Source organism: Struthio camelus, chromosome 28 (assembly GCF_040807025.1).
Source record: "Struthio camelus isolate bStrCam1 chromosome 28, bStrCam1.hap1, whole genome shotgun sequence".
Taxonomy (NCBI): domain Eukaryota; kingdom Metazoa; phylum Chordata; class Aves; order Struthioniformes; family Struthionidae; genus Struthio; species Struthio camelus.
The window spans coordinates 889345-914944 of record NC_090969.1 but is presented as its reverse complement, the minus strand read 5'-3'; the positions used below and the strand labels follow the sequence as shown (position 1 = coordinate 914944).

The window sequence follows — 25600 nt, the reverse complement described above, 5'->3', positions numbered from 1 at the left end:
CACAGCGGCCACCAGGCTGGGGCGCAGGGGCTGCATGGACCCCGGCACCTGGGATCCATCCAGGGGATGCAAGAGCCCCCCGAAACCACAAAGAGCTTCTGCTGCAGCAGGGGCGCGCGCCCGGCTCCAGGGAAACCCGAGAGCCGCCCGCGGCCCCGAGCAGATGCCCGGGGTGCTCGGCTGCAGCCCCCCGGCCGGCCGGGGTCACACGCCACGACTGAGCCAGCCCGCAGCAGCCACCCCGGAGCCCGAGGGCAGCGTGCCACGCAGCGACCACACCAGACACGGGTCCTCGAGGACAGGGAATGCTTTTTATTGAGACCCACGGCAGCGGACGGGGTGAGCCCGCAACGCTTTCTCGCGAACGCAGACCGTTGCACAGCAAACGCGTGGCGGACGCGGCTACAGCCCCGCCGCTCGGGCTACCGGACCTAGGTTACGTTCCCTGTAAGAGCAGCACCGTTGTGAGAGTTTAGTATTCCTCCCCTTCTTCCTCACCTTCGCCTTCCACCGAGTCCACCCCCACCTCCTCGTAATCCTTCTCCAGGGCAGCCATGTCCTCCCGCGCCTCCGAGAACTCCCCCTCCTCCATGCCCTCCCCCACGTACCAGTGCACGAAGGCACGCTTGGCGTACATCAGGTCAAACTTGTGGTCCAGGCGGGCCCACGCCTCGGCAATGGCCGTCGTGTTGCTCAGCATGCACACGGCCCGCTGCACCTTGGCCAGGTCCCCCCCGGGAACCACCGTGGGCGGCTGGTAGTTGATGCCCACCTTGAAACCCGTGGGGCACCAGTCCACAAACTGGATAGTGCGCTTGGTCTTAATGGTGGCAATGGCTGCATTGACATCTTTGGGCACCACGTCGCCACGGTACAGCAGGCAACAGGCCATGTACTTGCCGTGGCGAGGGTCACACTTCACCATCTGGTTGGCCGGCTCAAAGCAGGCATTGGTGATCTCTGCTACAGAGAGCTGCTCGTGGTAAGCTTTCTCAGCAGAGATGACAGGGGCATAGGTGGCCAGGGGGAAGTGGATACGGGGGTAGGGCACCAGGTTGGTCTGAAACTCGGTCAGATCGACATTCAGGGCCCCATCAAAGCGCAGGGACGCCGTGATGGAGGACACGATCTGGCCTATCAACCTGTTGAGGTTGGTGTAGGTGGGGCGCTCGATGTCCAGGTTCCTGCGGCAGATGTCGTAGATGGCCTCGTTGTCCACCATGAAGGCACAGTCGGAGTGCTCCAGGGTGGTGTGGGTGGTGAGGATGGAGTTGTAGGGCTCCACCACAGCCGTGGACACCTGAGGTGCCGGGTAGATGGAGAACTCCAGCTTGGACTTCTTGCCATAGTCGACGGACAGGCGCTCCATGAGCAGGGAGGTGAAGCCGGAGCCGGTGCCCCCACCGAAGCTGTGGAAGACCAGGAAGCCCTGCAGGCCTGTGCACTGGTCAGCCTGGAAGAGGAGGGAAAGACAAGATACTTACTTAGTTGATGCATCAGCAGAGCTGTCCTGGTGCGTTACAGAGCAGAGAGAAGCTGCTGCTTCCTCTTCTCTGTGGCCTCGCTATGACATTGTGGGGACTTTCCAACAGCAGGGCAGAAGCCACCAGGACAGGGTGACCCTAACTCGATCTGTTGGGAGTGTCATGGGAGCAGTGAATTCCCCAGGGGAGCAGTGGGAAGCCCCTGCACAGCCTGCGGGGCTGGATTTCTGCTGTGTGTCATGTGGCCCCAGAGCTTGGCCCAGGCTGAGCCTTGCCAGCAGCAGCAACGTGAACCCAAGGGTGGCTTTTCTGGGTGCGTTTTGTGTGCAGGGCTGGGAGGAACAGGGACAGGCCGGGGCCACGGCACACAAGGAGCCGCAGCACACTCAATTGGACGCCTGTTGCCACCCAAACGCAGCTGGGCTCAGGCTGCGATGAGGAACTCAGGCGGAACAAAGAGGGAATTGCAGAGCTCAGCACCGAGGGGGGCCGGGGGCTGGCGCGGCCCCGAGCGCTCTCCAGCTGCGACGCACGCTGCTGCCGGGAGCCGCCGGCCAATGGGAGCCGCCCCGCCAAGCCGGGCGGCGCAGCCGGATTAACATTAATTAATATATTAAATCTAAATCCAGCCTTGCTGGTCAGGAGGGAGGGCGAGCTGAAGAGGAGTCTTTGTCCTTGTCGCCCGCCCACCAGCGCCCCCCGGCCCCTACCAGCTTGCGGATGCGGTCGAGGACCAGGTCGATGATCTCTTTGCCGATGGTGTAGTGCCCCCGGGCGTAGTTGTTGGCCGCATCCTCCTTGCCCGTGATCAGCTGCTCGGGGTGGAAGAGCTGCCGGTAGGTCCCCGTGCGCACTTCGTCTGCGGGATGAGGCCAGGCACCCCGTTAGCGCCGCCGGCGGCACCACCACCAGCACCGGCACCCCCCGCCCCGCGCTCACCGATCACCGTCGGCTCCAGGTCCACGAAGACGGCGCGGGGCACGTGCTTGCCGGCCCCCGTCTCGCTGAAGAAGGTGTTGAAGGAGTCGTCGCCGCCGCCGATGGTCTTGTCGCTGGGCATCTGCCCGTCGGGCTGGATGCCGTGCTCCAGGCAGTACAGCTCCCAGCAGGCATTGCCGATCTGCACGCCCGCTTGGCCCACGTGGATGGAGATGCACTCGCGCTGCGGGGGGGAGCGGGGGGCGTGAGCCAGCGCCCCGGCTCTGCGCCCCCCAGGTCCTGCCAGCGCCGGCTCTGCCCCCCACAACGCTGCCCTGTGCCTTGGGCTGGATGGGGCCAGCCCCTGCACCCGCTCTATTGTTCTGTGGGTGCTGGGCACTGCGGGGAGGGGAGGGGCTCTGCACCCGTGGCCATATCCAGCCCTGCTGTTTGGGAACCAGAGCCACACCCAGTGCGGTGTGGCAGTGCTCAGCACCAGGGACCCATCCTGCCCCACTGAACAGGGGCCACACCCCATGCAACATGAAGACCAGAGGGTCTCATCCTGCCTCACCCACACAATTGGACCACTGCCATCCCTAGTATATGTTGAGGGCTCAGCACCAGGGCGCTTATTCTGCCCACCCACACTCTGGTGCAATGCGCAGTGTGGGTTGCAGGCTCAGCACAGGGGTCTCATCCCACCCTGTCCTCCCCACAGACCCCACAGGGACCCCTGAGAACCAGGGCCACACCCACTGTGGGGCACTCAGCACCAGGGGCTCATCCAGCCCTGCCCACTTTTGGTGCTGTGCCCAGGGCAAGATCAGGGTGCTCAGCACCAGGAGAGGCTTATCCCACCCTGAACACCCCATTAAACAGGGGGGCCACACCCAGTGCAGACTGAGCACTCCACACCAGGAACGGGATCCATCCTGCTCCGTTAACAGGGGAGCCACACCCAGTTAATTGAGCTGAGCACTCCCACACCGGGTCCCATCCTGCCCTATTAATGGGGGAGCCACACCCAGTGAACCGAGCTGAGCACTCCGCACCGGGAACGGGTCCCATCCTGCTGCATTAACGGGGGAGCCACACCCAGTGAACCGAGCTGAGCACTCCACACCGGGAACGGGTCCCATCCTGCTGCATTAACGGGGGAGCCACACCCAGTGAACCGAGCTGAGCACTCCACACCGGGAACGGGTCCCATCCTGCTGCATTAACGGGGGAGCCACACCCAGTGAACCGAGCTGAGCACTCCGCACCGGGAACGGGTCCCATCCTGCTGCATTAACGGGGGAGCCACACCCAGTGAACCGAGCTGAGCACTCCGCACCGGGAACGGGTCCCATCCTGCCCTATTAACGGGGGAGCCACGCCCGGTGAACCGAGCTGAGCGCTCCGCACCGGGAACGGGTCCCATCCTGCCCTATTAACGGGGGAGCCACGCCCGGTGAACCGAGCTGAGCGCTCCGCACCGGGAACGGGTCCCATCCTGCCCTATTAACGGGGGAACCACACCCGGTGAACCGAGCTGAGCGCTCCGCACCGGGAACGGGTCCCATCCTGCCCTATTAACGGGGGAGCCACGCCCGGTGAACCGAGCTGAGCGCTCCGCACCGGGAACGGGTCCCATCCTGCCCTATTAACGGGGGAGCCACGCCCGGTGAACCGAGCTGAGCGCTCCGCACCGGCTCCCATCCTGCTGCAATAACGGGGGCGGGGAGCGGGGCCCCCGCCGCCGCGGCGCCGGGCGGTGCAGCGGGCGCAGAGGCGGCTCCCCGCCGCCACCGCCGCCCCCCGGGGCCCCGCGGCCGGTGCTCACCATGGCGGCTGCTCGGCTCCGGGGCTTTCTTACAGCACGACTCCAAGGCGGTCGATGTAAGAGACGCGGCGGCGGGCGGCCCCGGCGCGGCGCTTTATAGGGCGGGCGGCGGGGCCGGGCGGGGCGGCGGCGGCGGCGGCCATTGGCGCGGGGCCGCGATGAGGTAATGCCCCCCCGGCGCCGCCAGACAAAGGAGCGGCGGGGGGGGGCTCGGCTCTTTGTGCCCCCTCGCCTCGTCGTTCTCCAGCCCCGGGGGGGATGCGGCCGTGCTCGGGCTCCCTTCCCGGCCGAGCCCCGGTTCCCAGCCCCGGGCCCGGTCACGCCCTGGTCCCCATCCCCACCGTGCCGCGGTCCCTGTTCCTGGCTGTGTCCTGGTGCCCCGGTTCCCAGCGGTGCTCCGGTCCCCGTGACCAGTCCTGTCCCCAGTCCTGGCCATGCCGTGGTCCCCATCCCCACCGTGCCCTGGTCCCCATTCCTCACTGTGTCCCCATACCCGGCCACGCCCTGGTCCCCATCCCCACCGTGCCGCGGTCCCTGTTCCCGGCTGTGCTCTGGTCCCCATCCCCGCCGTGCCACGGTCCCCGTTCCCAGCACTGTCCCCGTTCCCGGCCACACCCTGGTCCCCATCCCCGCCGTGCCGCGGTCCCCGTTCCCAGCACTGTCCCCGTTCCCGGCCACACCCTGGTCCCCATCCCCGCCGTGCCGCGGTCCCCGTTCCCGGCCGTGTCCCCGTTCCTGGCCACACCCTGGTCCCCATCCCCGCCGTGCCACGGTCCCCGTTCCCAGCACTGTCCCCGTTCCCGGCCACACCCTGGTCCCCATCCCCGCCGTGCCACGGTCCCCGTTCCTCGCTGTGTCCCCGTTCCTGGCCACACCCTGGTCCCCATCCCCGCCGTGCCGCGGTCCCCGTTCCCGGCCGTGTCCCCGTTCCCGGCCACGCCCTGGTCCCCATCCCCGCCGTGTCCCCGTTCCCGGCCGTGTCCCCGTTCCCGGCCACGCCCTGGTCCCCGTTCCTGGCCGTGCCCCTGTTCCTGGCCGTGCCCCGGTGCCCTGGTCCCCAGCCCCATCCTGCTGCCCGTTCCCGCCGTGCCCTGCTCCTGGTGAGAGCCGCGCCGTGGCCCTGTTCCCTTGCCAGCCCTCTCTGCACCCCAGTCAGCCCCTTGGGCCCCACCGGAGAGCCCCGCGGCCGCTCCTGGAGCGGCTCCCGGGGGGTTTGGGCAGCGCCCTGCAGATGGGCTGGCTGCGGCCGGGGGGTTCCCAGCCCCAGCGGCAGCTGCTTCCAGGAGCAGCCGGTGCCTGGGACCCAGCGGGGGGCCAGCGGGGGGACGGGGGGGCCACGTCTCCCCCCTCCATCTGCTGCAGCCCCTGCGCAGCCCCCCTGCCCCGATCTGGTGCACCCCCCCGGATGCTCCCGGGGCCACGGTCCCGGTTTGGCCTTGGTGCAGCCGCCTGCAGAGCCCACAGCAGCTGGGGGTGGGGGGGGGGCTGGGGAGGGTCCCCCAGGCCGGTTCAGGGGCGGGAGAGGGCTCCGCGGGGTCTCTGCGGGCCGGACGCGCAGGGCAGGGCTGGCGCCAGCTGCTGCAGGTGGAGCCGCCAGGATCGCCGCTCCCCCTCTGCTGAGAAATCGCATTTTTCTCCGCATTTCCCACATTATGCAGATTTTTGGGGCAGCTCCAGATCCCCGCTCCCACGTCCCCGCTGTCCCTGCACCCCTGGCCGCCAGCAGCCCTGCTCAGCCCCTGGGGCGCAGCGCCGCGTGCCCAGCTGCGGCACAAAGCAGCCAGAGGGGGGGCTGGAGCCCGGCTCTCCCGGCGCCGCGGGGCTGCGAGCCCAGAGACAAAGAGGGACCCCGCTTTGGGCGCCTTCCGCCAGAACAAAGGGCTGCGCAGCCCCCCGCGCCGGAGGGGTTTAACGGCCCCCCGGCCGGCGGAGGGAGGCCGCGGAGCGGGATCCGCTTGGGTTCGCGAGCGGGGAGGGCGCGCCGGGGCGAGGGGCGAAGCTGGGCGCCGGGGTGCTGCCGGGCCGGGCGGCGGGGTCGCATCTCGTCGGGAGGCACTGGGAGACTTTCTGCCCTTTGTTGTTCATGCCGGGGAAGGCGGTCGGCGCTCCGGGGCGGACACGCCGCCGCGGCCCGGCCGCAGGGCCCTGCCGCTGGGCTCGCCTCGTCGCCGGGCCTGGGCAGGGGACAGCCGGGAAATTCGGCTCCCTCCGGGCCTGTCTGGTTCCCAGAGCTGTTGATTGCAAATGGGCTTTTCGGCGCCTGAATAAGATCGTGGTCGCTTGGACGCGGCCCCACATGGGCCCAATACTGGGAAACGCCTCCTGCCTTTGTCTCCCGGCTGCTCTCGGATCCTCGGCTCCGGCGTGGGCGCCCGGGAGGGTGTCCCCGGGTGCCGGGGGTGCTCGGAGCAGCCCCCTGCCTTGGGGACCCCCCCCGGCTGGGGCAGGAGGAGCTGGCGGCTCCTTTACCCGGGTCTGCTGCCCACCCCTGCCTCGAGGTTTGGGTGGTGGGGTGCTGCGGGGACGGTGAGGGCATCACCCCCCGCCCCCGGGTGCGCAGGCGTGGGGCGAAGGGCTCCTGGTGGCACGGGGGTCCGCAGCACTGGGGGTCCCAGGCACCAGGGGGGAACCGCAGCCCCCCAACCTCCCAGACCCTTCCCATCTCGTTAGGTATGGAAGACCAGTCGTCTCCCCGCCGACCGCTGCTAGGCAACCACCGTCGGCACAGGGTTGCTAGGAGACTGGTTGCTAGGACATGGGCTAAGACCCCCCCCATATCCCCCCTCCCCGGCATCCATCACCCTGCCGGGCTCTGCCGGGGACGTGGGGAGACGGGGCTGGCATGAGCCTGCCTAGCTGGGCCCTGGTGCCCAGCCCTGCCGTGCCACCGTGGGGGGGACACCAGCCTGGGGGAGTCCCCGATGCCCAGCCCTGCCGTGCCACCGTGGGGGGGACACCAGCCTGGGGGGGTCCCTGATGCCCAGCCCTGCCGTGCCACCGTGGGGGGGACACCAGCCTGGGGGGGGGTCCCCGATGCCCAGCCCTGCCGTGCCACCGTGGGGGGGACACCAGCCTGGGGGGGTCCCCGATGCCCAGCCCTGCCGTGCCACCGTGGGGGGGACACCAGCCTGGGGAGTCCCTGATGCCTGGCCCCATTGCATCCCGGCGGGGGGGACACCAGCCCCCCCGTGCTCCCAGCCGCCCCCCCCAGGCACTTTCCTCCCCGCCTGTGCTGTGTTGACTGTTGGTAGCAACGCGGCGGCTCCTGGTGACGGTTGCTGGGCCCCCGCTGTGTTTGCAGCCCGCCGGCGTGGCCCGGGCCTGGCCGAGCCGGGAGAGGCCGCCAGCGCCCCTCGGGCCCCCCTCGCCCGGCCCCCAGGAAGCCCCCAGCCCGCGGCAGGCGCTCCGGGGGCTTCTGGCCCGTTGCTCTCCCAGCTCGCTCCCGCGGCCCCCGCCTGCGCGCCGCCCCCCCGGCCCCATCCGGGCGCGTGCCCCGGTGCAGGGCGTCCAGCTGCTCCCGCGGCCCCCGCCTCGTCCTGCCGGCTGCGGGCAGCGGGGTGCGCTGGCGACCTTGGGCACGTGGGGCCGGCTCTCGGTGTCCCGAGTTTATCAGTGCTCATGCATTCGGCGGGCTCGCTATCTGTCCTTGGGAGACTTTCACACGCTCCCTCTCTCAGCATGCGTCTTTCCTCCCCTCAGCTGCTGTTTCATGGTGCTTATTTCCCCGACGCTTGCACAGAGGGGGCCTTTTGGGGCGCGGGAGGCGCTCGCGGCCCCAGAAACGGGGGGCTGCCCGGGGGCTGCGGCACGCCGGGCGAGGAGACGCGATGTGGAGCGGCTGCTTGGCGGGCCAGGACGCGGCACCCAGGGCGCGCAGAGCAGGGCGGCCGGCGGCGAGCGGCGGTGCGAGGCCGCGGTGGCCCGGGGAGCGGCGCGCCTGTCAGAGCCGGTTTGCGTCTCGCAGCCCTGGCGCCGGTTCACGGGGAGACAAAGTGACTTCCTGGGGACCCATCTGCTGCTATTTTTAACCTGTTTTTCTACCGAAACCCGGCGCGGGTGACGTGACCGCGGTGTCTGCTCGTCCCCTGTAAATATCCATGCGACGGATTGAGCGAAAGGGAGACGAGGCAGCGCCGCGCTGGGCCCCCGAGCCCCGTGCCGCTGGTCGGGGCCGGGGGCCGGGGCCTCGCCGCCCGCCCCCGCAGCCCGGCGCTGCCCCGTGGAGCCCTCCGGCACTGCCCGGCCCCACGGAGCTGCGGCGCAGGGGCCGCGCGGGCAGGGCAGCGCAGAGCGGGGTGCAGCCGTGCCGGGCACAGTGTAGCGGGACATGGTGGTGCAGGGTACGGTGGTGCAGGGCATGGTGTAGCAAGGCACAGCAGTGCAGGGTATGGTGCAGCGGGGCACGGTGGTGCGGGGCACGGCGGTGCAGGGTATGGTGGTGCAGGGCATGGTGGTGCAGCCTCTGGTGGTGTAGGATATGCACAGCAGTGCAGTGTATGGTGCAGCAGGGCACGGTGGATCAGGACATGGTGCAGCAGGGTACGGCGGTGCAGGGCATGGTGTAGCAGGGTATGGCGGTGCAGGGCATGGTGTAGCAGGGTACAGCAGTGCAGGACATGGTGCAGCAGGGTACGGCGGTGCAGGGCGTGGTGTAACAGGGCACGGCAGTGCAGGATATGGTGCAGCGGGGCACGATGGTGCAGGGCATGGTGGTGCAGCCTCTGGTGGTGTAGGATATGCACAACAGTGCAGTGTATGGTGTAGCAGGGCACGGTGGATCAGGACATGGTGTAGCAGGGCATGGTGGTGCAGGACATGGTGCAGCAGGGCATGGCGGTGCAGGGCATGGTGTAGCAGGGTACAGCAGTGCAGGCCCCCGTGCTGTGGGGTGGCAGGGTGCAGGGGCCTGCCCGGCCAGGTGGGAGCCAGCGGTGTGGGGCATGGCGGAGCAGGGGCCGGCAGAGCAGGGGCCGGTGCAGCGGGGCCGCAGCCGCAGCCACCAGCACGGGGTGTGCGGAGGGGGCTGCAGCCACAACAGTCAGTGCGGGGTGTGGGGAGGGGGCTGCAGCCACCAGTGTGGGGCGTGGGGAGGGGGCTGCAGCTGCAGCAGCCAGTGTGGGGTGTGGGGAGGGGGCTGCAGCCACTGCTGCAGCTGCCGGTGTGGGGAGGGGGCTGCAGCCACCAGTGCGGGGCGTGGGGAGGGGGCTGCAGCTGCAGCCCAGCGCTCGGTGGGGGCAGCACCGCATTGCGGCAAACCCAGCAATAAAAGCAGCAGCGAGACGGCGGCGGTGAGACCGGCGAGACCGGCGCTCCCGGGCCGCCGCGGGGCCGCCACGGCCCCCCCGTGCCCAAGCCCCCCGCCAGCCCCCCGCTGCGGCGCAGGGTCCCCGAAGCCCCTGCGCGGCTCACGGCCCCGGCACGGCGTGCGGGGGGACAGGACGGGATGCGCCGGCTGCACCCCCGCGGAGCCCCCCCGGGCAGGGCTGAGTGCGAGCTGGTGCCCCCTTCCCTGCCCTGCTCTGCCCCACGGGAGCTGCCCCACGGGAGCTGCCCCGCGGGAACTGCCCCGCGGGAGCTGCCTCGTGGGAATGGCTCCGTGGGAACTGCCATATGGGAGCTGCCCCCGCGGGAGCTGCCCCGGGCCCTGGCCGGGGAACAACGGTGCCGGAGCTGGCACGGCCGGTGCCTGCCGGGCTTCCCACGGCTCCTGCCCCCTCCTGCCCCTCCCCGCCCCCTGCCCGGCCTCCTGGCCCCGCCCCGCTCCCAAGCCCCGCCCCACATTCCACTCTGTGACGTCACCGCCACGTACCCCCCTCCAACGTTCGAACCGGCCAATCACACCGGAGGCGGGGCGGGGAGGGAGGGGCGCGGGGGAGGGAAGGACGCGTCCCCGCCCTCTTTGCCCCGCCCCTCCGCGGGCGCCCCCGCCCCCCGGGGTATAAAGGGGCTCGGCCCCACGCGGCACCGCGTGTCCCTCTCACCGGCGGCTCCATAACTGGTCGGGCAGTGAGCGATCATGGTGAGGGCGCGGGTTCGAGGCTGCCCCCCCGCCGGGCGGGGGGCCGGGGTGTGCGGGGTGGCTTGGGGACATGGCCCTTGTGTGTCCCCGGCTGTGGCGTGGGGCCCCTGCGTGGGCTTGGGAAGCACGTGGTGTGGGGGGAGCGGGGTGGGGATTGGAGGGTTGTGAGGCTGCTGCATGCTCTAGGGCAGTGTGTGGGGTCCTTGCATGTCCTGAAGCTAGAGCCACGTGTGGGGCAGGGAGCTGCAGGGCTTCCATGTGCCCCAGGGCAGTGTGTGTGGGGCAGGGGATGCCTTGGGCCCTTGCATGCCTCAAGGGCCCCATGTGGGGCTGGGGGTCAGGGTGCAGGGCCCCTCTGTGTCCCAGGGCAGTATGCAAGGCCCTTGCATGCCCTGAGGGCAAGGCAGCATGTGGGGTGGGAGTCCTTGGGTGCCCTGTGGCCTGGGTAGTGTGTGGGGTGCACTTGCATGCCTGGGGCAGCAGGCCCCATCTCCTCATGGGCTTGCTTGCTGGTTGGGGTGCCCCTGTCCCAGGGATGTGCCAGACCTGCAGCCTGGGGTGCTCTGCTGCTTGATTTGGGGGCATGCAGGGATGCACCACATGGCCTGGAGTTGCAAGGGGGCCCTGGGTGGGTCCCAGGAGACACCTAGGTCTCCATCTCCTGCCAGGGCCTCACCATTAGGCTGTGCAGGGCATAAGCTGGGAGGAGAACCTGCCCCAAAAAGGTAGATCTGGGGGTGCTGCAGTAACCCTGTTGTCACTCTGTCCCTGGTGACTGGGCATGGGGGCTCCCTTCACTGGGAGCCTCTCTGGTGCCCCGGGCTGGGCTGGGGAGCTGGCACCCGCAGCCAGGTGGGGGTGAGTCACGGCACTGTCAGTGGTGTGGAGCAATGGTGGGGGCAGGCCCCCACCCTGTCATTCCTGCCCGGGCAAAACCAGCAGCAGCCAGCGCCCCTCGGCCAGCTGCCGTCCCCGTGCCAGGCAGCGGGAACTCGTGGGAATCTCGCCGCAGACTTTCCCGCAGTGTTTGGGGAACTCTTTCCCTGGCCCTCAGAGTTTGTTTGGTGACTTTGCTGGGTTGTGGCCAAGCGCTGGCGCTACCGGGCCCTGGGCTTGCACGTGGGGGCAGGAGTGGGAGCCGTGGCCAGGTGCCATTCCCAGGAGTGGAGGAGGCCTCTGCTTGCTGGCGTCAGAGGTGCCGGCTGCCCTCCAGGTTCAGCGCCGTCTTCTGACCGCGGCCCTCCAAATTACAGCCTGCGCTGCTGCTTATCTGGCATTTTTTCCCATGAGTCAGATGGCTGGCACTTGCAGATTTAAACTGGCTTAAAGGAAAAAGGCCTTGTATCAAAAGAATAGGATTAACATGGAGGCCAAATGAGCTCAGAGAGGGTTACACAATTGCTGGAGGAGCAGGGATCAGGCAGTGAAAAGGGGAATTTGTTTCCATGGGTCCCGTCAGGAATGTTCCCTGGCTCTGGAGACTGGCCTGTTCTTGTATAAATTGCAGGGGCCCCTCGAGCTCCCTCGGCCGTGGACGCGAACCGGCTGCCTCCTGCATTTGTTGGAAGTGGCTCGGTGGCACAAAGCAGAGCCACGGCGAAGAATAGCCCCTTTCAGGAGGCTGATACGGCCCGGCCATCCCATTATGTGCCTCGGGTGGTGGGAACCTGGAATTAGTCCTACATAAAAACCCGGTTCCCTACTCTGGGGTTGGGGGAAGCGATGAGGGGCTGAGCCCGTTCCCGACCGGGAGCCCCCCGGCTGGGGGCCGAAGGGAGCGAGAGCCAACTGCCTCTGGTCTGTGCCCCCCGCAGCGCGAGTGCATCTCCATCCACGTGGGCCAAGCGGGCGTGCAGATCGGCAATGCCTGCTGGGAGCTGTACTGCCTGGAGCACGGCATCCAGCCCGACGGGCAGATGCCCAGCGACAAGACCATCGGCGGCGGCGACGACTCCTTCAACACCTTCTTCAGCGAGACGGGGGCCGGCAAGCACGTGCCCCGCGCCGTCTTCGTGGACCTGGAGCCGACGGTGATCGGTGAGCGCGGGGCGGGGGGTGCCGGTGCTGGTGGTGGTGGTGGTGCCGCCGGCGGCGCTAACGGGGTGCCTGGCCTCATCCCGCAGACGAAGTGCGCACGGGGACCTACCGGCAGCTCTTCCACCCTGAGCAGCTGATCACGGGCAAGGAGGATGCGGCCAACAACTACGCCCGGGGGCACTACACCATCGGCAAAGAGATCATCGACCTGGTCCTCGACCGCATCCGCAAGCTGGTGAGTGACTGAGAAATGGGGGCTCAAGGTGCCTTTGTGGCCTGGGCTGCTCTGGGGAGGTAAATGGCTCTGCAGGAGGGCGATTAGCAGCTCATCCTGGACCTGGGCGAGGTGATGGGCTGCATCAGCCTAAGGGCAAAGGGTGGCACCTGAGCCCTGGGGAGGGATGTGGGTGGTGCCTGGGGCAGAGGGAGCTGCAGGTTGTGCTGCTCTTGGCCCCTGTCTGTGCCCATCCCTGGTACCCCACGCACCAGCACGCTCACCCCAGTGGCAATGCAGCTCCATTCAAGTGTGGCTGGGCTATGAAGGGGAGAACGGGCTGCCTTGTGCCTGGGGGGAGGAGAGCTGCATGGCTCTGTTGTGTGGGTGCCCCGGAGGGGCTGGTTGAACTGGTGAAGCTTCCCGAGCTCTTTGAACCTTGGTTCTCACGCTGGGGTTGGCGCCCAGGCTGGTGGGACCTGCTGCTCTGCTCAGGGTGTTCCTGGCAGATCAAAGGCTTGGAGCTTGCTGCCCACGGCCTCGCTTGGGGCAGGAGGCTCCTGCTAGACCTGTCCTGGAAGGACCAGGGTGTGGTGTCATGGCTGACTTGTCCAAACCCAACTGGGGCTCTCTCAACAGGCTGACCAGTGCACAGGCCTGCAGGGCTTCCTGGTCTTCCACAGCTTCGGTGGGGGCACCGGCTCCGGCTTCACCTCCCTGCTCATGGAGCGCCTGTCCGTCGACTATGGCAAGAAGTCCAAGCTGGAGTTCTCCATCTACCCGGCACCTCAGGTGTCCACGGCTGTGGTGGAGCCCTACAACTCCATCCTCACCACCCACACCACCCTGGAGCACTCCGACTGTGCCTTCATGGTGGACAACGAGGCCATCTACGACATCTGCCGCAGGAACCTGGACATCGAGCGCCCCACCTACACCAACCTGAACCGCCTTATCAGCCAGATCGTGTCCTCCATCACGGCGTCCCTGCGCTTTGATGGGGCCCTGAATGTCGATCTGACCGAGTTTCAGACCAACCTGGTGCCCTACCCCCGTATCCACTTCCCCCTGGCCACCTATGCCCCTGTCATCTCTGCTGAGAAAGCTTACCACGAGCAGCTCACAGTAGCAGAGATCACCAATGCCTGCTTTGAGCCGGCCAACCAGATGGTGAAGTGTGACCCTCGCCACGGCAAGTACATGGCCTGTTGCCTGCTGTACCGTGGTGACGTGGTGCCCAAAGATGTCAATGCAGCCATTGCCACCATTAAGACCAAGCGCAGCATCCAGTTTGTGGACTGGTGCCCCACGGGTTTCAAGGTGGGCATCAACTACCAGCCGCCCACGGTGGTTCCCGGGGGGGACCTGGCCAAGGTGCAGCGGGCCGTGTGCATGCTGAGCAACACGACGGCCATTGCTGAGGCGTGGGCCCGCCTGGACCACAAGTTTGACCTGATGTACGCCAAGCGTGCCTTCGTGCACTGGTACGTGGGGGAGGGCATGGAGGAGGGGGAGTTCTCGGAGGCGCGGGAGGACATGGCTGCCCTGGAGAAGGATTACGAGGAGGTGGGAGCTGACAGCATGGAGGGCGAGGAGGAGGGGGAGGAATACTAGTGCCTTGTCTCTTTTTGACCACTGCAGTGGCTGAAACTGTTCATTAAAATTGCTCATCCCATTGTGGCCTCTTGTTTATTGTCTGTGGAGAATCTGGCTCAGCAGGGACGTGGGCAGGACTCGGAGCAGTTGAGGCCATGTGGGGTGTGTGGGGACATCCCAGGGGATGGTGCTGCTGTGTGGGAAGGCTGCCTGGCTGTGGGGCCAGCTGGCAGCTGATGGAGAAGAAGTTGGAGGTGGGTGCCCCCAGCCAGCTCAGGCTTGGATCCTGCTGGGAGAGCCTAGCTGGTTACACGGGTGCTGAGCTGTCAGCACCAGGCCTGTGATGTGGTCTCACCCCCAGCTCTGTGCTGTTCCTGGGGGTCTCATGATGCAGAGATGGGCCAGGGAGGGGGTGGAAGCTGGGCTGGTACCTGGAGCCCCATCCCTGCTGGAGCTGGGACAGGTCTGCTGCCTCCAGGGTTGTCCTTGTTGACCCTGGCCACCCCCAGTCTGCTCCACTGCTGCCTCACAGACCCCTTCCAGCACCAGCTGTGGGCACTGGTGGTGGTTGGGGGTGCGTGGGCCGGGCACAGTGCTGAGGTGGGCTGGGGTGCTTCCCCCAGGGTGCTGCCGGAGCCGTTGGTGTCTGGGTGCAGCAGGTCTGGCTTGGCAGGGGCTGCTGGCCTTGGAGGGGTCAGTGCAGTGCCCCCGGTCTGGGTGGGGGTCAGGGGCTGGGGCAGGGGGAAGGTTTGCAGGGGCACCCTCAGCCAGGCCAGGCCCTCCCAGTGTGGAGCCCCCAGCCCCTTGCAGGCCACAGCCCAGACTTGGGGGGCTGCCAGCAGCCCAAGGGGCTTCAGCAAAGGCAGCCAGCAGCGGGCTCCTGGCGTGCCCCCAGGCCATGCAGCCCCTGGGGGCCCTGCGATGCCCTGGCTCTTGCCCTGGAGCCTGTGGGGGGACCGTCCTTGCCCAGCCCCAGGTGCCACCCCACAAAGGGCTTTGGGTGCATCAGTGCCAGAAACGGGTGCTAAATCCCTCACAGGGCATGGTGCTCTGCGCAGCCCCTGGTGAGACCTTTCTGCCCTCCGTGTCCCCAGCGCCCTGGCCATGCCCACGTCTCTGCCCGGCTCTGGAAGCCCCGTGGCCCCTTGGGCAGAGGCCCGAAGCGTTTCCCCTAAGTGCCGCCTTCCCGCAAGCGGCTGCCCGGGAAGGGAAGGGGGCGAGGGTGGGCAGAGCTGGTCTGCCGGCGCTGCCCCATGCATGGCACCACGGCTCTGAGCACAGCCGAGTCACGGGGGCTCAGCCTCCCGAGCAGGATGGGACTGGGGTGGAGATGGGGCTCTGTGCGCCGGGAACGAGGATGGGTCGGATGCGGAGGGGCTCGCCCGGCCCCGCTCCGGGGAGCCCAGGCATCCGGGCTGCCAGCAGGAGACCCAGGCGTTTGATCCCGGGTGTGAGAGCCCCCAGTGCTGCCCTGGGAGCTGGGGTGCAGGGCCTGGGGGTCCCCCCACGTGAAGCAGATGGGCTGGCTGTGCCAGTCCCCTCCCAGCAGCCCTGGTGCCAGGGGGTGCTGGGGGCACTGGGGGCCGGACCCCCGGGGCTGGCACTGGCTCCCAGCCCAGTGATCCCTGCCGCAGGGACCCCCCCTTGCTAGCCAACTCTGGCTCTGGCTCAGGCAGTCGGTCCCTGGGGGCACCGGCTGATTCAGGTACCCTGCGGCTGCCCCCCAATTCCTGCCCGGGGGCAGATGCTGCTCCGCGGCCCCCCAGCCAGGCTCCAGGCCTGGGACCCCCCGCCCCATCCAGCAGAGCCCAGCGCCCCCGAGCCCTGCGGGTCCCTCTCCCTGTCCCCCGGGGGGGGGAACCCTGCACCCCACACCCCTCTCCCCATGGTGCCGGGGGGCAGACCCTGCACCCAGGTACTGCCTGGTCCCTCTCCCCGCACCCCTCCCCCCCCCCCGTCGGGGAGACCCCTCCCCTGGCGCCGGGACGCTCGGGTCCCCCCGGCGGGGCGGAGCCGCCGCCCGCTATAAAGCGCCGGTGGCGGCGGCGGCCGCTCTCCCGGTGCTGCCATGAGCCGCGGCGGCGGCGGCGGCCGCGCCCCCTCGCTGCACCGCGCCGTCGGGGCGCCGCCGCCCGCCGCTGCGGGGGGGCCGGCGGCGGCGCGCAGCGCGGAGCGGGCCGAGCTGGCGGCGCTCAACGACCGCTTCGCCGCCTTCCTGGAGCGGGTGCGGGCGCTGGAGCGGCAGAACGGGGCGCTGCGGGCCGCGCTGGGCCGCGCCGCCGCCGCCGCCCCCCGCCGCCGCGCCGCCGGGCTGCTGCGCGACGAGCTGCGGGAGCTGCGCGACCGCCTGCAGCGCCTCGGCCGCGACCGCGACCGCCTCCAGGCCGAGCGCGACGGGCTCGCCGCCGACCTGGCGGCGCTGCGGCAGCGGTGGGCGGCCCGCGCCGGGGCGGGGGGCGCCGAGGCGGCACCGGCGTGCGCTGGGCTGGGCACCGCGGGAGGCAGCCGGGATGCCGGGGCATGCACCTGGGATGCCAAGGAGGGCACCGGGGGGGGATGCGTGGGGATGCGCTGGGCTGGGCACCGCGGGAGGCAGCCGGGATGGTGCACTGGGCACCGGGGCATGCATTAGGCTGGTGCCTGGGGGATGCACAGGGAGGGCACCGGGGGTGGACTGGGGAGGGGTCAGGAAGAGCACTGGGGCACCGGGGAGTGCGCTGGGAGATGCACCGGGATGCGCTGGGCTGGGGACCCGGGGATGGCCTGGGGTGCACTGGGCTGGGGACCGGGGGATGGTCCGGGATGCGCTGGGCTGGGGACCGGGGGATGGTCCGGGATGCGCTGGGCTGGGGACCGGGGGATGACCTGGGATGCACTGGGGTGGGGGCCGGGGGATGGTCCGGGATGCGCTGGGGTGGGGGCCGGGGGATGACCTGGGATGCACTGGGGTGGGGGCCGGGGGATGGTCCGGGATGCGCTGGGGTGGGGACCAGGGGATGACCTGGGATGCGCTGGGGTGGGGGCCGGGGGATGGTCCGGGATGCACTGGGGTGGGGGCCGGGGGATGACCTGGGATGCACTGGGGTGGGGGCCGGGGGATGGTCCGGGATGCGCTGGGGTGGGGGCCGGGGGATGACCTGGGATGCACTGGGGTGGGGGCCGGGGGATGGTCCGGGATGCGCTGGGGTGGGGACCAGGGGATGACCTGGGATGCGCTGGGGTGGGGACCGGGGGATGGTCTGGGATGCACTGGGGTGGGGACCGGGGGATGGTCCGGGATGCACTGGGGTGGGGGCCGGGGGATGACCTGGGATGCGCTGGGGTGGGGACCGGGGGATGGTCCGGGATGCACTGGGGTGGGGACCGGGGGATGGTCCAGGATGCACTGGGGTGGGGGCCGGGGGATGACCTGGGATGCACTGGGCTGGGGACCAGGGATGCCCCAGGAAGTGCTGGGGTGGGGACTGGGGGGTGACCTGGGATGCGCTGGGGTGGGGACCGGGGAGGGAGCCTGGTGGATGCAGCCGGTGCACTAGGGTGGGACTGAGCGCGTACTGGGGAGAGACCGGGGGATGCACAGGGGACACCGGCAGGGACGAGGTGGGACAGGACAGTGGGAGCCAGGGGGTGCTGGGAGGGACAGGGGGAGCCAGGCACTGCAGAGGGGTGGCAAGGGGGTGGCCCTGGGAGGGGCATGGGGATGTGCTGGGCAGGGCGGTGGCCCTGGGAGGGGACATGGCAGGGCGGTGGCCCTGGGAGGGCGTGTGGCAGGGCGCTGGGCAAGGTGGCAGCACCTTGCAGGGTGGAACTGGGAGGGGACCAGGATGAGCACTGGGAGGGCGCTGGGGGAGGATGGGACCGGGGCAGTGGGCCCCTCCCAGGGGACAGCTGTGTCCCAGTGAGGGGGCTGGCGGGGCTGCAGGAGGGACTGGCACTGCCAGGGCTGTGCAGGGCCCCCCCGCGCCTGCCCCCTCCCCAGAGCCTGGTCGACGCATGGGGCTGGGAGGGGGAAGCGGGTCCTCGGGCGCCCACGGCCCCTCTTCCTCGCCCTTCGTCCCTCGTGCACGGGCTGGGGCTGGGGCAGAGCGGGGCACCCGGGCGGCGGCGGGAGCCGGGGGCGGAGGACGGGGGGGTGTCCGTGCCCCGGCCCCCTGCTCCTCCTCACTCCCGCTGTGCCAGGCTGGAGGATGAGGTGCAGAAGCGTGAGGACGCGGAGCAGAACCTGCGGCTCTTCCGCAAGGTGAGCGGCTGGGGGGGTCCCGGGGGCCTCCCAGCACGTCGGTGGGCTCGTGTGGGGCCCAGCGGGGCTGGGGGCAGCCGGAGCGGCCGCGGGGCACGGCGGAGGCCACGCGCGCCCCCGCGCCATGCCTGCCGGAGAGGCCGTCTCACCCTCGGGTGCTTCAGCCACGCGGCCCCCACCGGTGCCCGGTGCCCGGCAGGGCGCCCCACGCTCCCTGGGCTGGCGCGAGGCTGGGGGGGGGTCCCGGCCCGTCTGCGCCGCCCCTGCGGCTCGGCCCGTCCTCTGCCCGCAGGAGGTGGACGCGGCCGCGCTGTCCCGCCTGGAGCTGGAGCGCAGGACGGAGCTGCTGGTGGACGAGATGCAGTTCGTGCAGAAGCTGCGCGGGGAGGTGGGCCGGGGGGCGGCGGGCGGCGGCGGGGGCCGGCGGGGGCCGGGGCTGACGGCCGGCGGGGCGCGCAGGAGCTGCGGCAGCTGGAGGCGAGGGCGCAGAGCCGGCAGGCGCAGGCGCGCACCCCGGACCTGACGGCCGCCCTGCGCGACATCCGCACCCAGTACGAGAGCATCGCCCTGAGGAACCTGCAGGAGGCCCACGACTGGTACCAGTCCAAGGTAGCGGGTGGCGGCGGGCGGCCGGGCGGGGGGGGCTGGGGGGGCCCCGGCGGCCCTGACGGCCCCCCCCCCCGGCCCCGCAGTTCGCCGACCTCTCGGACGCGGCGAACCGCAACCGCCAGGCGCTGCGGCTGGCCAAGCAGGAGAGGAGCGCGGCGCGGCGGCGCATCCAGAGCCTCGCCTGCGAGCTGGACGGGCTCGAGGGCACGGTGAGGGCGGCGGGGGCGGCGGGGGCCCCGCGCCGCCGCCCCCCCCTCATCCCCCCGCCCCCCCCCCCCAGAACGCGGCGCTGCAGCGGGAGATGCGGGAGACGGAGGCGGCGTTCGGCGCCGAGGTCGGCACCTACCGGGCCGCCGTGGGCCGGCTCGAGCAGGAGATGGAGCGCGCGAAGGAGGAGATGGGCCGGCACCTGCGCGAGTACCAGGACCTGCTGCACGTCAAGATGGCCCTGGACGGCGAGATCGCCGCGTACCGCCAGCTGCTGGAGGGCGAGGAGAGCCGGTGAGCCCCGCGCACCCCCGGCCGGGGCCGGCCGGCCGCCCGGGGCCGGCCCCCGCTCACCCGCTGTCCCCCCAGGATCGCCGTGCCCGCGCTTGCTGCGGCCCCCGTCGGCACCAGGCACTCAGGTGAGGGGCAGCCGCGCTGGGGGGACCCTCGCGGGGGGCCCCAGTGTGTCCCCTGTTCGTGCCCCGGTGGCATCGCACCCACTTGCACTCCGAGACAGCATTGCACCCACGAGCACCCCAGACTGGCATTGCCCCCCCCCCGGGTGGCATTGCACGTGTGCGCACCCCACGACAGCATCGTACCCCGAGACAGCACCATGCTTGTGTGCGCCCCAGGGTGGCACTGTGCCTACGTGCCTGCCGAGACAACGTTGCGCCCGCGTGCACCCCAGGGTGGCATCGCACCCGCGGGCAGCGGGACGGGGGGCTCGGGGGGCGGCTGACAGCCTGTCTGTGCCCCAGCGTTTGAGCCGGAGCCGGCGGAGACGCACGCGAGGAGGATGGTGCTCGTCAAAACCATGGAGACTCAGGACGGGCAGGTGAGCGCCAGGGCCGGCGGCCGCGGCGGGGGGGGGAGCCCGGGTCACCGCGTCCCCGACGCCGCCGTCCCCCCGCAGCAGGTGGTGACGGAGATGCACAAGGAGCGAGCGGAGCCCGAGCAGTGACGCAGCTGGACACGGGCTCGGCGCGGGCTGGCACCGGAGCCGCCGAGCGCCCTGGCAGGATGCGGCCCCAGCGCTGCTGCGCCAAGCGCTGCACGTGGAGCCAGGGCTCCAAAAACGGTTCCTTCCCCCTTGTATTTATGGGTATTGGAAACTCAGCTGGATTCAGCGTTTTCCTGAGCACCCCGTCCTGCCCGACCCAGCGTCCTGGCTGCCCTTGCCTCGATGGTGTGCTGCTTGTCCCTGGTGCTGTCCCCTCCCCGGGTCCTTCCGATGTCCCCTGCTCACCCCGGCCGTGCCGTGGGGCTCGGGATGATGCTCCAACCCCGGGGGGCCAGAGGGTGCGGGCCAGTGGGGGGGGTGCTGGGGGTGCCTGCCCGGCTGGCCGGCCGGCCCTAGCTCACGGCCCTGCAAATGTCCCCATCCTGCTTGGCCAATAAAGACTGCAGTGAGGACAGGGCTGGTGTCACTGGTGTCTGCGGGGCGTCACATCTGCGGGTCCACGGGGTGCAGGGCCGGTGCACAGGGAGCGCTGGGGCTGGGACGTGGACTGGCCTGGGGGTGCAGCCTGCGGGCATGCACAGGGCTGGAGCCGGGGCTACGAGCCGTGGGTGCAGCCTGGGGCTGGGTGCTGGGCACAGAGGGTGCAGGGTGGGTGCGTGGACGGAGCAGGGCTGGGCGCGGAGAGCAAAGGTGGACGATGCGAGGCTGCAGGGCAGGTGCATGGAGCAAGGAGGCAGGGAGAAAGGAGCACGGATGCAGGGCTGCAGGGCTAGGTGCGTGGTGCAGGGCTGGGTGCATAGTGCAGAGCGGGGCGCAGGGATGCAGGGAGCAAGGATGCAGGGTGCAGGACTGGGTGCAGGGATGCAGGGAGCAAAGATGCAGGGTGCATGGTGCTGAGTGCATGGTGCAGGACGCAGGGCTGCAGGGCTGCAGGGCTGGGTGCATGGTGCGGGGTGCACGGCCCGGGGGCGCGGCAGCGGCGCCCATGGGTGCTGCAACCCCCCGGAGGCCGACCCCCACAATCCCACAATCCTCCCGCCGCTCTATCCAGCCCTTCCTCTCTATGGTCAGGCGCTCCCTCGTGAGACCGCCCCCTCGCGCTGATAGGCTGTGCACGGCCGGAGGGTGGGCGGGCCCTAGAGTGGTGCCGACCAATAGAAACGCGGGAGATCCTTCGAGCCCCGCCTCTCGCGCCACTCATTGGCCCGCCCCGCGCCGGCCCCGCCCCGCGCCTCGGCCAATCAACGCGGTTGCTATTCTACAAACCGGCGGCGCCGCGGAGCGGGCGGGACCGTGCCAGGCGGACGCGGGTGCGCGCGCGGGGCGCGGGGGTGACGTCACGGGGGGGGTCGGGGGACCCCCCCCCGGGGTGTGTGGTGGGGGTGTGCGGGCAATCCCCTTTGGGGTACATTTGGGGGCCCTGGTGACGTCACACCGGGGCGTCCCGTGTGGGGGGGATCCCTTGGGGGACACGAATGACGTCATTAGAGGGGTGATCCCAGAATGGGGAGGGGGGACCCATGGGGTGGGGATGGGAAGGGGGCTTGGGGACACAAGAGAGGGACCCCGTGGCGTCGCGTGGGGCGGGGTGTCCCCCTGAGCGGGTCCCTGGTGACGTCACGCGGGGGGGTGTCCCCAGGAGCGGGTCCTCCATGACGTCACGCTGGGGGGGCGACCCCGGGGCTGGGGGTAGCCGAGCGGCAGCATTGGGGGGGGGGCTCGGGGATACCTCACTTGGGGGGGTCGGGGGGGCGGGCTAGAGGAGTCCCCGGGAGGGACCTTCAGGAGGGTTTGGGGATGGGGGGGGTCCTCGATGACGTCACACCGCCCCCCCCACCTCAGGTGGCGCGCGGCCCCCTGGCCATGGCCGAAGCCCAGCAGGCGCCGGGCCCCCCGCCCGGCAAGGAGAACCGGCCGCCGGGGGCACGGGGCTGCAGCCGCCTCCCCCTCCTCGCCCGCGGCCCCCCCGGCACCGGTACCAGCACCGGTACTGGCACCGTCTCCCCCGCCGCGCCGGGGGGCGGCCTGGCCCAGCGCGTGCCGCTGCGGCCCCTGGCCCCCCGGCCCCCCCAGCCCCAGGGGCCAACCAGCTCGACGTGCAGGTGAGGGGTGCAGTGGGGTTGGGGGGGGGGGGAGCGGCGGCGGCTGAGACCGGCCAGCTCGCCACACGAGTGGCAGCGCCCGTCGGGCTCAATGGGGTTCCTGCCTCTCTCGGCAGCACCCGGCCTGCGCACGGGGGTCCCGCCGGCGCCGCCAAGGCAGGTGAGTGCAGCCCAGCGGGGCCCAGGCGTCCGGGCGACCCCCCTCTTTCCACCCTGTTGGGGGGGGTGCCGGCTCCTCGCCCCCCCCCCAATAACCACCCCCTCTCCCCACAGATGGTGACTCCGGGCCGGACCTGGGGCTGGGCCTGGCCGCCGTGGGGCCCGCCGGCACCCTCGGCCTGGCCCGCCGCGTCCCACTGCGCGGCACCCCTGGGTGCCCCCCCTCCGCGGTGAGTCGGGGTGGGGGGGGGTGCGGGGTCTCTCCCCCCAAAACCAGTGTGACCGGGCAGGGGACACCCCAGCCCCCCACTGATGTCTCCCCCCCCCCCCAGGAGCGCCGGGTGTCGGTGCCGCCGGAGAGCAGCCCCACGGCGCGGTGCCCCCCAGGTAGGTGGCTTGGGGCTGGCCGGGGTCCTGGCTGCCCCCTCGGGGGGGTCCCATCCTCCCCCCACCCGGAGGGTCCGGCCGCAGCTCAGGACCCCCCTCGCCCCCCCTCCCCGCAGGTGCCGAGACCCCGGTGGTGGCCGGCACGGCGGACGCCCGCTTCCGCTCGCCCTTCGGCTCTGCCCGCCGCGTGCCCCTCACCCGGGCGGAGGTGGGTATTGGGGGGGGGGGGGGGCCGGGCCGGGACCCGGATGCCTGGGCCCTCTGCCGGGGTCCCACCGGCCCCCTCCCCACCGCCTCGTCCCCGCAGCGCCTCCAGCACTGCAGCCAGCGGCCGCCCCTCTTCCGCACGCCCCGCACGCCCTGCGCCCGGCGCCCGCCGGCGGGTGCCCAGCAGGTGGGTGCCCCCCCCCCAACCTTTCCATCGTCGCCAGGAGGGGGGTCTGCTGCGGCCCCCCGCCCCCAAGCCCCGCTCACGGCACCGTGCCCCCCGCAGACCCCTGCCGCGCGTTGCCGCCTGCCCCTGTCCCCCCCGGCCAGCCCCGAGACCGAGCCCCGCGCCACCGAGCACGCCGGCCCGCCCCGGGTGAGTGTTTGGGGGGGGGGGGGGAGCCCATGGGGGCCCCCCCGAGGGGCTCCGGGGGGTGGTGGGGACCCCTTACCCGTACTCACTGTGCCCCCCCCCCACCCAGGACACGACCGTGGTGCAGCTCTTTGTGGGGGACGAGGGACAGCAGGACCCAGAGGCGACGGAGAAGGCAGGCTGGGGCTGGGGGTCCCTCGGAGGTCCGGGGGGGAGGTCTGGGGACAGGGGTGACCCTTGGTGCCGGCGGGGGGTCCTCTGGGGGTGGGAGGGGTCCTGTAGAGCGGGGGGCGTCTTGGAGACGGGAGAGGGGTCCTTTGTGTCGGGGGGGGGGCTCTGGGGAGATGGGAGGGTCCTGGGGGGCTGGGTGAGCCCTGGGACGGGGGGGGAGATGCTCGATGTCGGGGTGGGGGGGGCTCTGGGGAGATGGGAGGGTCCTGGGGGGCTGGTTGGGCCCTGGGGACAGCGGGGAGACACTCGGATGTCGGGATGGGGGGGGCTCTGGGGAGATGGGAGGGTCCTGGGGGGCTGGTTGGGTCCTGGGGACGGGGGGCTCTGGGGAGATGGGAGGGTCCTGGGGGGCTGGGTGAGCCCTGGGGCCGCTCAGTGTCAGGGTGGGGGGCGGATCCTGGGGTCAGGACTGCGGGTTCCCTGGGGGGTGACATGGGGGGACCCTGCAGGGTGGGACGGAGGAAGGGGTCCGGGGGGGGGGGCCTGTGTCCCCGACTGTCTCCTTGTGCCCTCCTGACCAGGAGGGGGACGGGCAGGGCAGCGTCCCCGCCGCCGCCGTCGCCCCCGGCCCGGGGGGGGCCCTGGCCGTGCCGGCGTCCCGCCTGGCGGCGCTGCGCCAGCGCCTGGGCTGGCTGCTGGCGGCCTCGCAGCGCTTCCAGGAGGCCTGCCTGGACGACGAGTGCGCCTTCTACACCAGCCGGCCCCCCCGGCCCCCCCCCCGGCCCCCGCGCTGCCCCGAGCCCGTCGGGCAGCTCCTGCGCGCCCAGGACGCCAAGGTGGGTCGGCGCGCCCGGGACCCCTCGCGGCCGCCCCTGTGCAGCGGCGGTGGGGAGGAGGGGGGGGCCGGACGCCGGGGTCCTGCCCCCGGGGGCGGGGGGTGAGGTGGGGGGGGGCCTGGGTTGACGGTGCCCCTCTCTCCCCACAGCACTTTATCCCCATCAGCCGCCCCGGGGCCGGCGGCGACGGCACGGACGACTCGCCGCCCCCCAGCCTGGGCCGGCCGGGGTGAGGAGCCCAGCGGAGGGGACGGGGACGGACCCCCGCCACGCTGCCCCCAGCCCCCCCGTCGAGCCGGCTGTCCCCGCTGGGGACAGGGACGTTCCCCTGCCCGGTGCACGGGGGGGCCCAGCTGGACGCGCAGCCCCCGGACGCCCGGCCGGAGGCTCGCACCCACGATAACGTTTGCGCCCGCGCGGGTAATAAACTACCGTTTGCACTCGCATGTTATTGTAGGGTCTCCTGCGGTGGGGGGCAGCCCCTCCCTGCAGAGCAATGGGACCGCGGTGTCCCCGCAGCTGAGCCATCCCAGCCGCTGGCCACGCGATGGCAGCACCGTCCCGCGGCCACGCGCAGGGGACAGGGCCACCCGGACACCTGGGTCCCGCTGCTGCCCCAGGGCCCCCCCCCCCAAATGCAGCCCTTCGGGGTCAGCACAGCCGGGGGCTCCCTCCCTGGGGCGTCCCGGGTGCCGCGCGGTGCCCCCAGCCCCAGGCCGTGTCCGCCGCGCGTGCGCACACGCGTGTGCACGCGGGGAGGGGGCCCGGCCCCGTCTCCGCGCGGGTTCCCAGCCTGCTCGGCGGGAAGGTGCCAATTACCGTGGCCGCCGGCGAGCTCGTTACCGCCGCCGTGACGCGCCGAGCGGTGACAGGCAGCAGACGGGGCCAGCGCCGCGGGGCGACGGGGCGCGCGTTCCCCCCCCCCACCGGGCTGTCCCCTGTGCGCCCGCTGAGCCCCCCGGGCCGGCGCGGGAGGCAAAGCCAGCGGCTGCCTGTCCAAAACCAGAGTGTTTTATTGGGGGGGGACACAGAGTCCAACGATCAGACACATGTTTCGGGGACGGGGACAGCCCCGGGCGGCACGGGGACACCGCTCGGCTCCGGGGCGGTGCGGGTGCAGCGAGGGCGTGCGCGGGGCTGCGCGGCCCCGGGGGGCGACAGCCGGGGGCTGGTGCTGGCATGCAGGACAGTGCACGGGTGTGCGTGTGCACGGGTGTGTGTGTGCGCCGCGGGCGGGTGTGCGTTTACA

The 25600-nt window shown here is 71.2% G+C and overlaps 4 protein-coding genes across 4 annotated transcripts; 3 read left to right on the top strand and 1 right to left on the bottom strand.

The window, feature by feature from the left end:
• Positions 1 to 292: 292 nt before the first annotated feature.
• Positions 293 to 4556, bottom strand: LOC104149554 (tubulin alpha-1A chain). Its single transcript, XM_068921480.1, has 4 exons — positions 4231 to 4556; positions 2424 to 2646; positions 2195 to 2343; positions 293 to 1453 (listed from the first exon to the last, which is right to left on the bottom strand). Exons 1-4 carry the CDS (start codon positions 4231 to 4233, stop codon positions 473 to 475), a joined length of 1356 nt encoding a protein of 451 aa, XP_068777581.1. The 5' UTR covers positions 4234 to 4556; the 3' UTR covers positions 293 to 472.
• Positions 4557 to 10089: 5533 nt separating this feature from the next.
• LOC104149555 (tubulin alpha-1C chain) lies at positions 10090 to 14180 on the top strand. The gene is made up of 4 exons (XM_068921490.1): positions 10090 to 10249; positions 12064 to 12286; positions 12373 to 12521; positions 13140 to 14180. Exons 1-4 carry the CDS (start codon positions 10247 to 10249, stop codon positions 14112 to 14114), a joined length of 1350 nt encoding a protein of 449 aa, XP_068777591.1. The 5' UTR covers positions 10090 to 10246; the 3' UTR covers positions 14115 to 14180.
• Positions 14181 to 16164: 1984 nt separating this feature from the next.
• Positions 16165 to 20569, top strand: PRPH (peripherin). The gene is made up of 9 exons (XM_068921116.1): positions 16165 to 16526; positions 18276 to 18336; positions 18629 to 18724; positions 18796 to 18945; positions 19029 to 19154; positions 19226 to 19446; positions 19522 to 19571; positions 19914 to 19990; positions 20069 to 20569. Exons 1-9 carry the CDS (start codon positions 16165 to 16167, stop codon positions 20114 to 20116), a joined length of 1191 nt encoding a protein of 396 aa, XP_068777217.1. The 3' UTR covers positions 20117 to 20569.
• Positions 20570 to 21360: 791 nt separating this feature from the next.
• On the top strand, positions 21361 to 24796 carry TROAP (trophinin associated protein). Its single transcript, XM_068921493.1, has 11 exons — positions 21361 to 21426; positions 21959 to 22218; positions 22335 to 22378; positions 22492 to 22607; positions 22710 to 22764; positions 22881 to 22972; positions 23072 to 23158; positions 23258 to 23347; positions 23454 to 23519; positions 24097 to 24351; positions 24501 to 24796. The coding sequence occupies exons 2-11, from the start codon at positions 21980 to 21982 to the stop codon at positions 24582 to 24584; spliced, it is 1128 nt and encodes a 375-aa protein (XP_068777594.1). The 5' UTR covers positions 21361 to 21426; positions 21959 to 21979; the 3' UTR covers positions 24585 to 24796.
• The last annotated feature ends 804 nt before the right edge of the window (positions 24797 to 25600 follow it).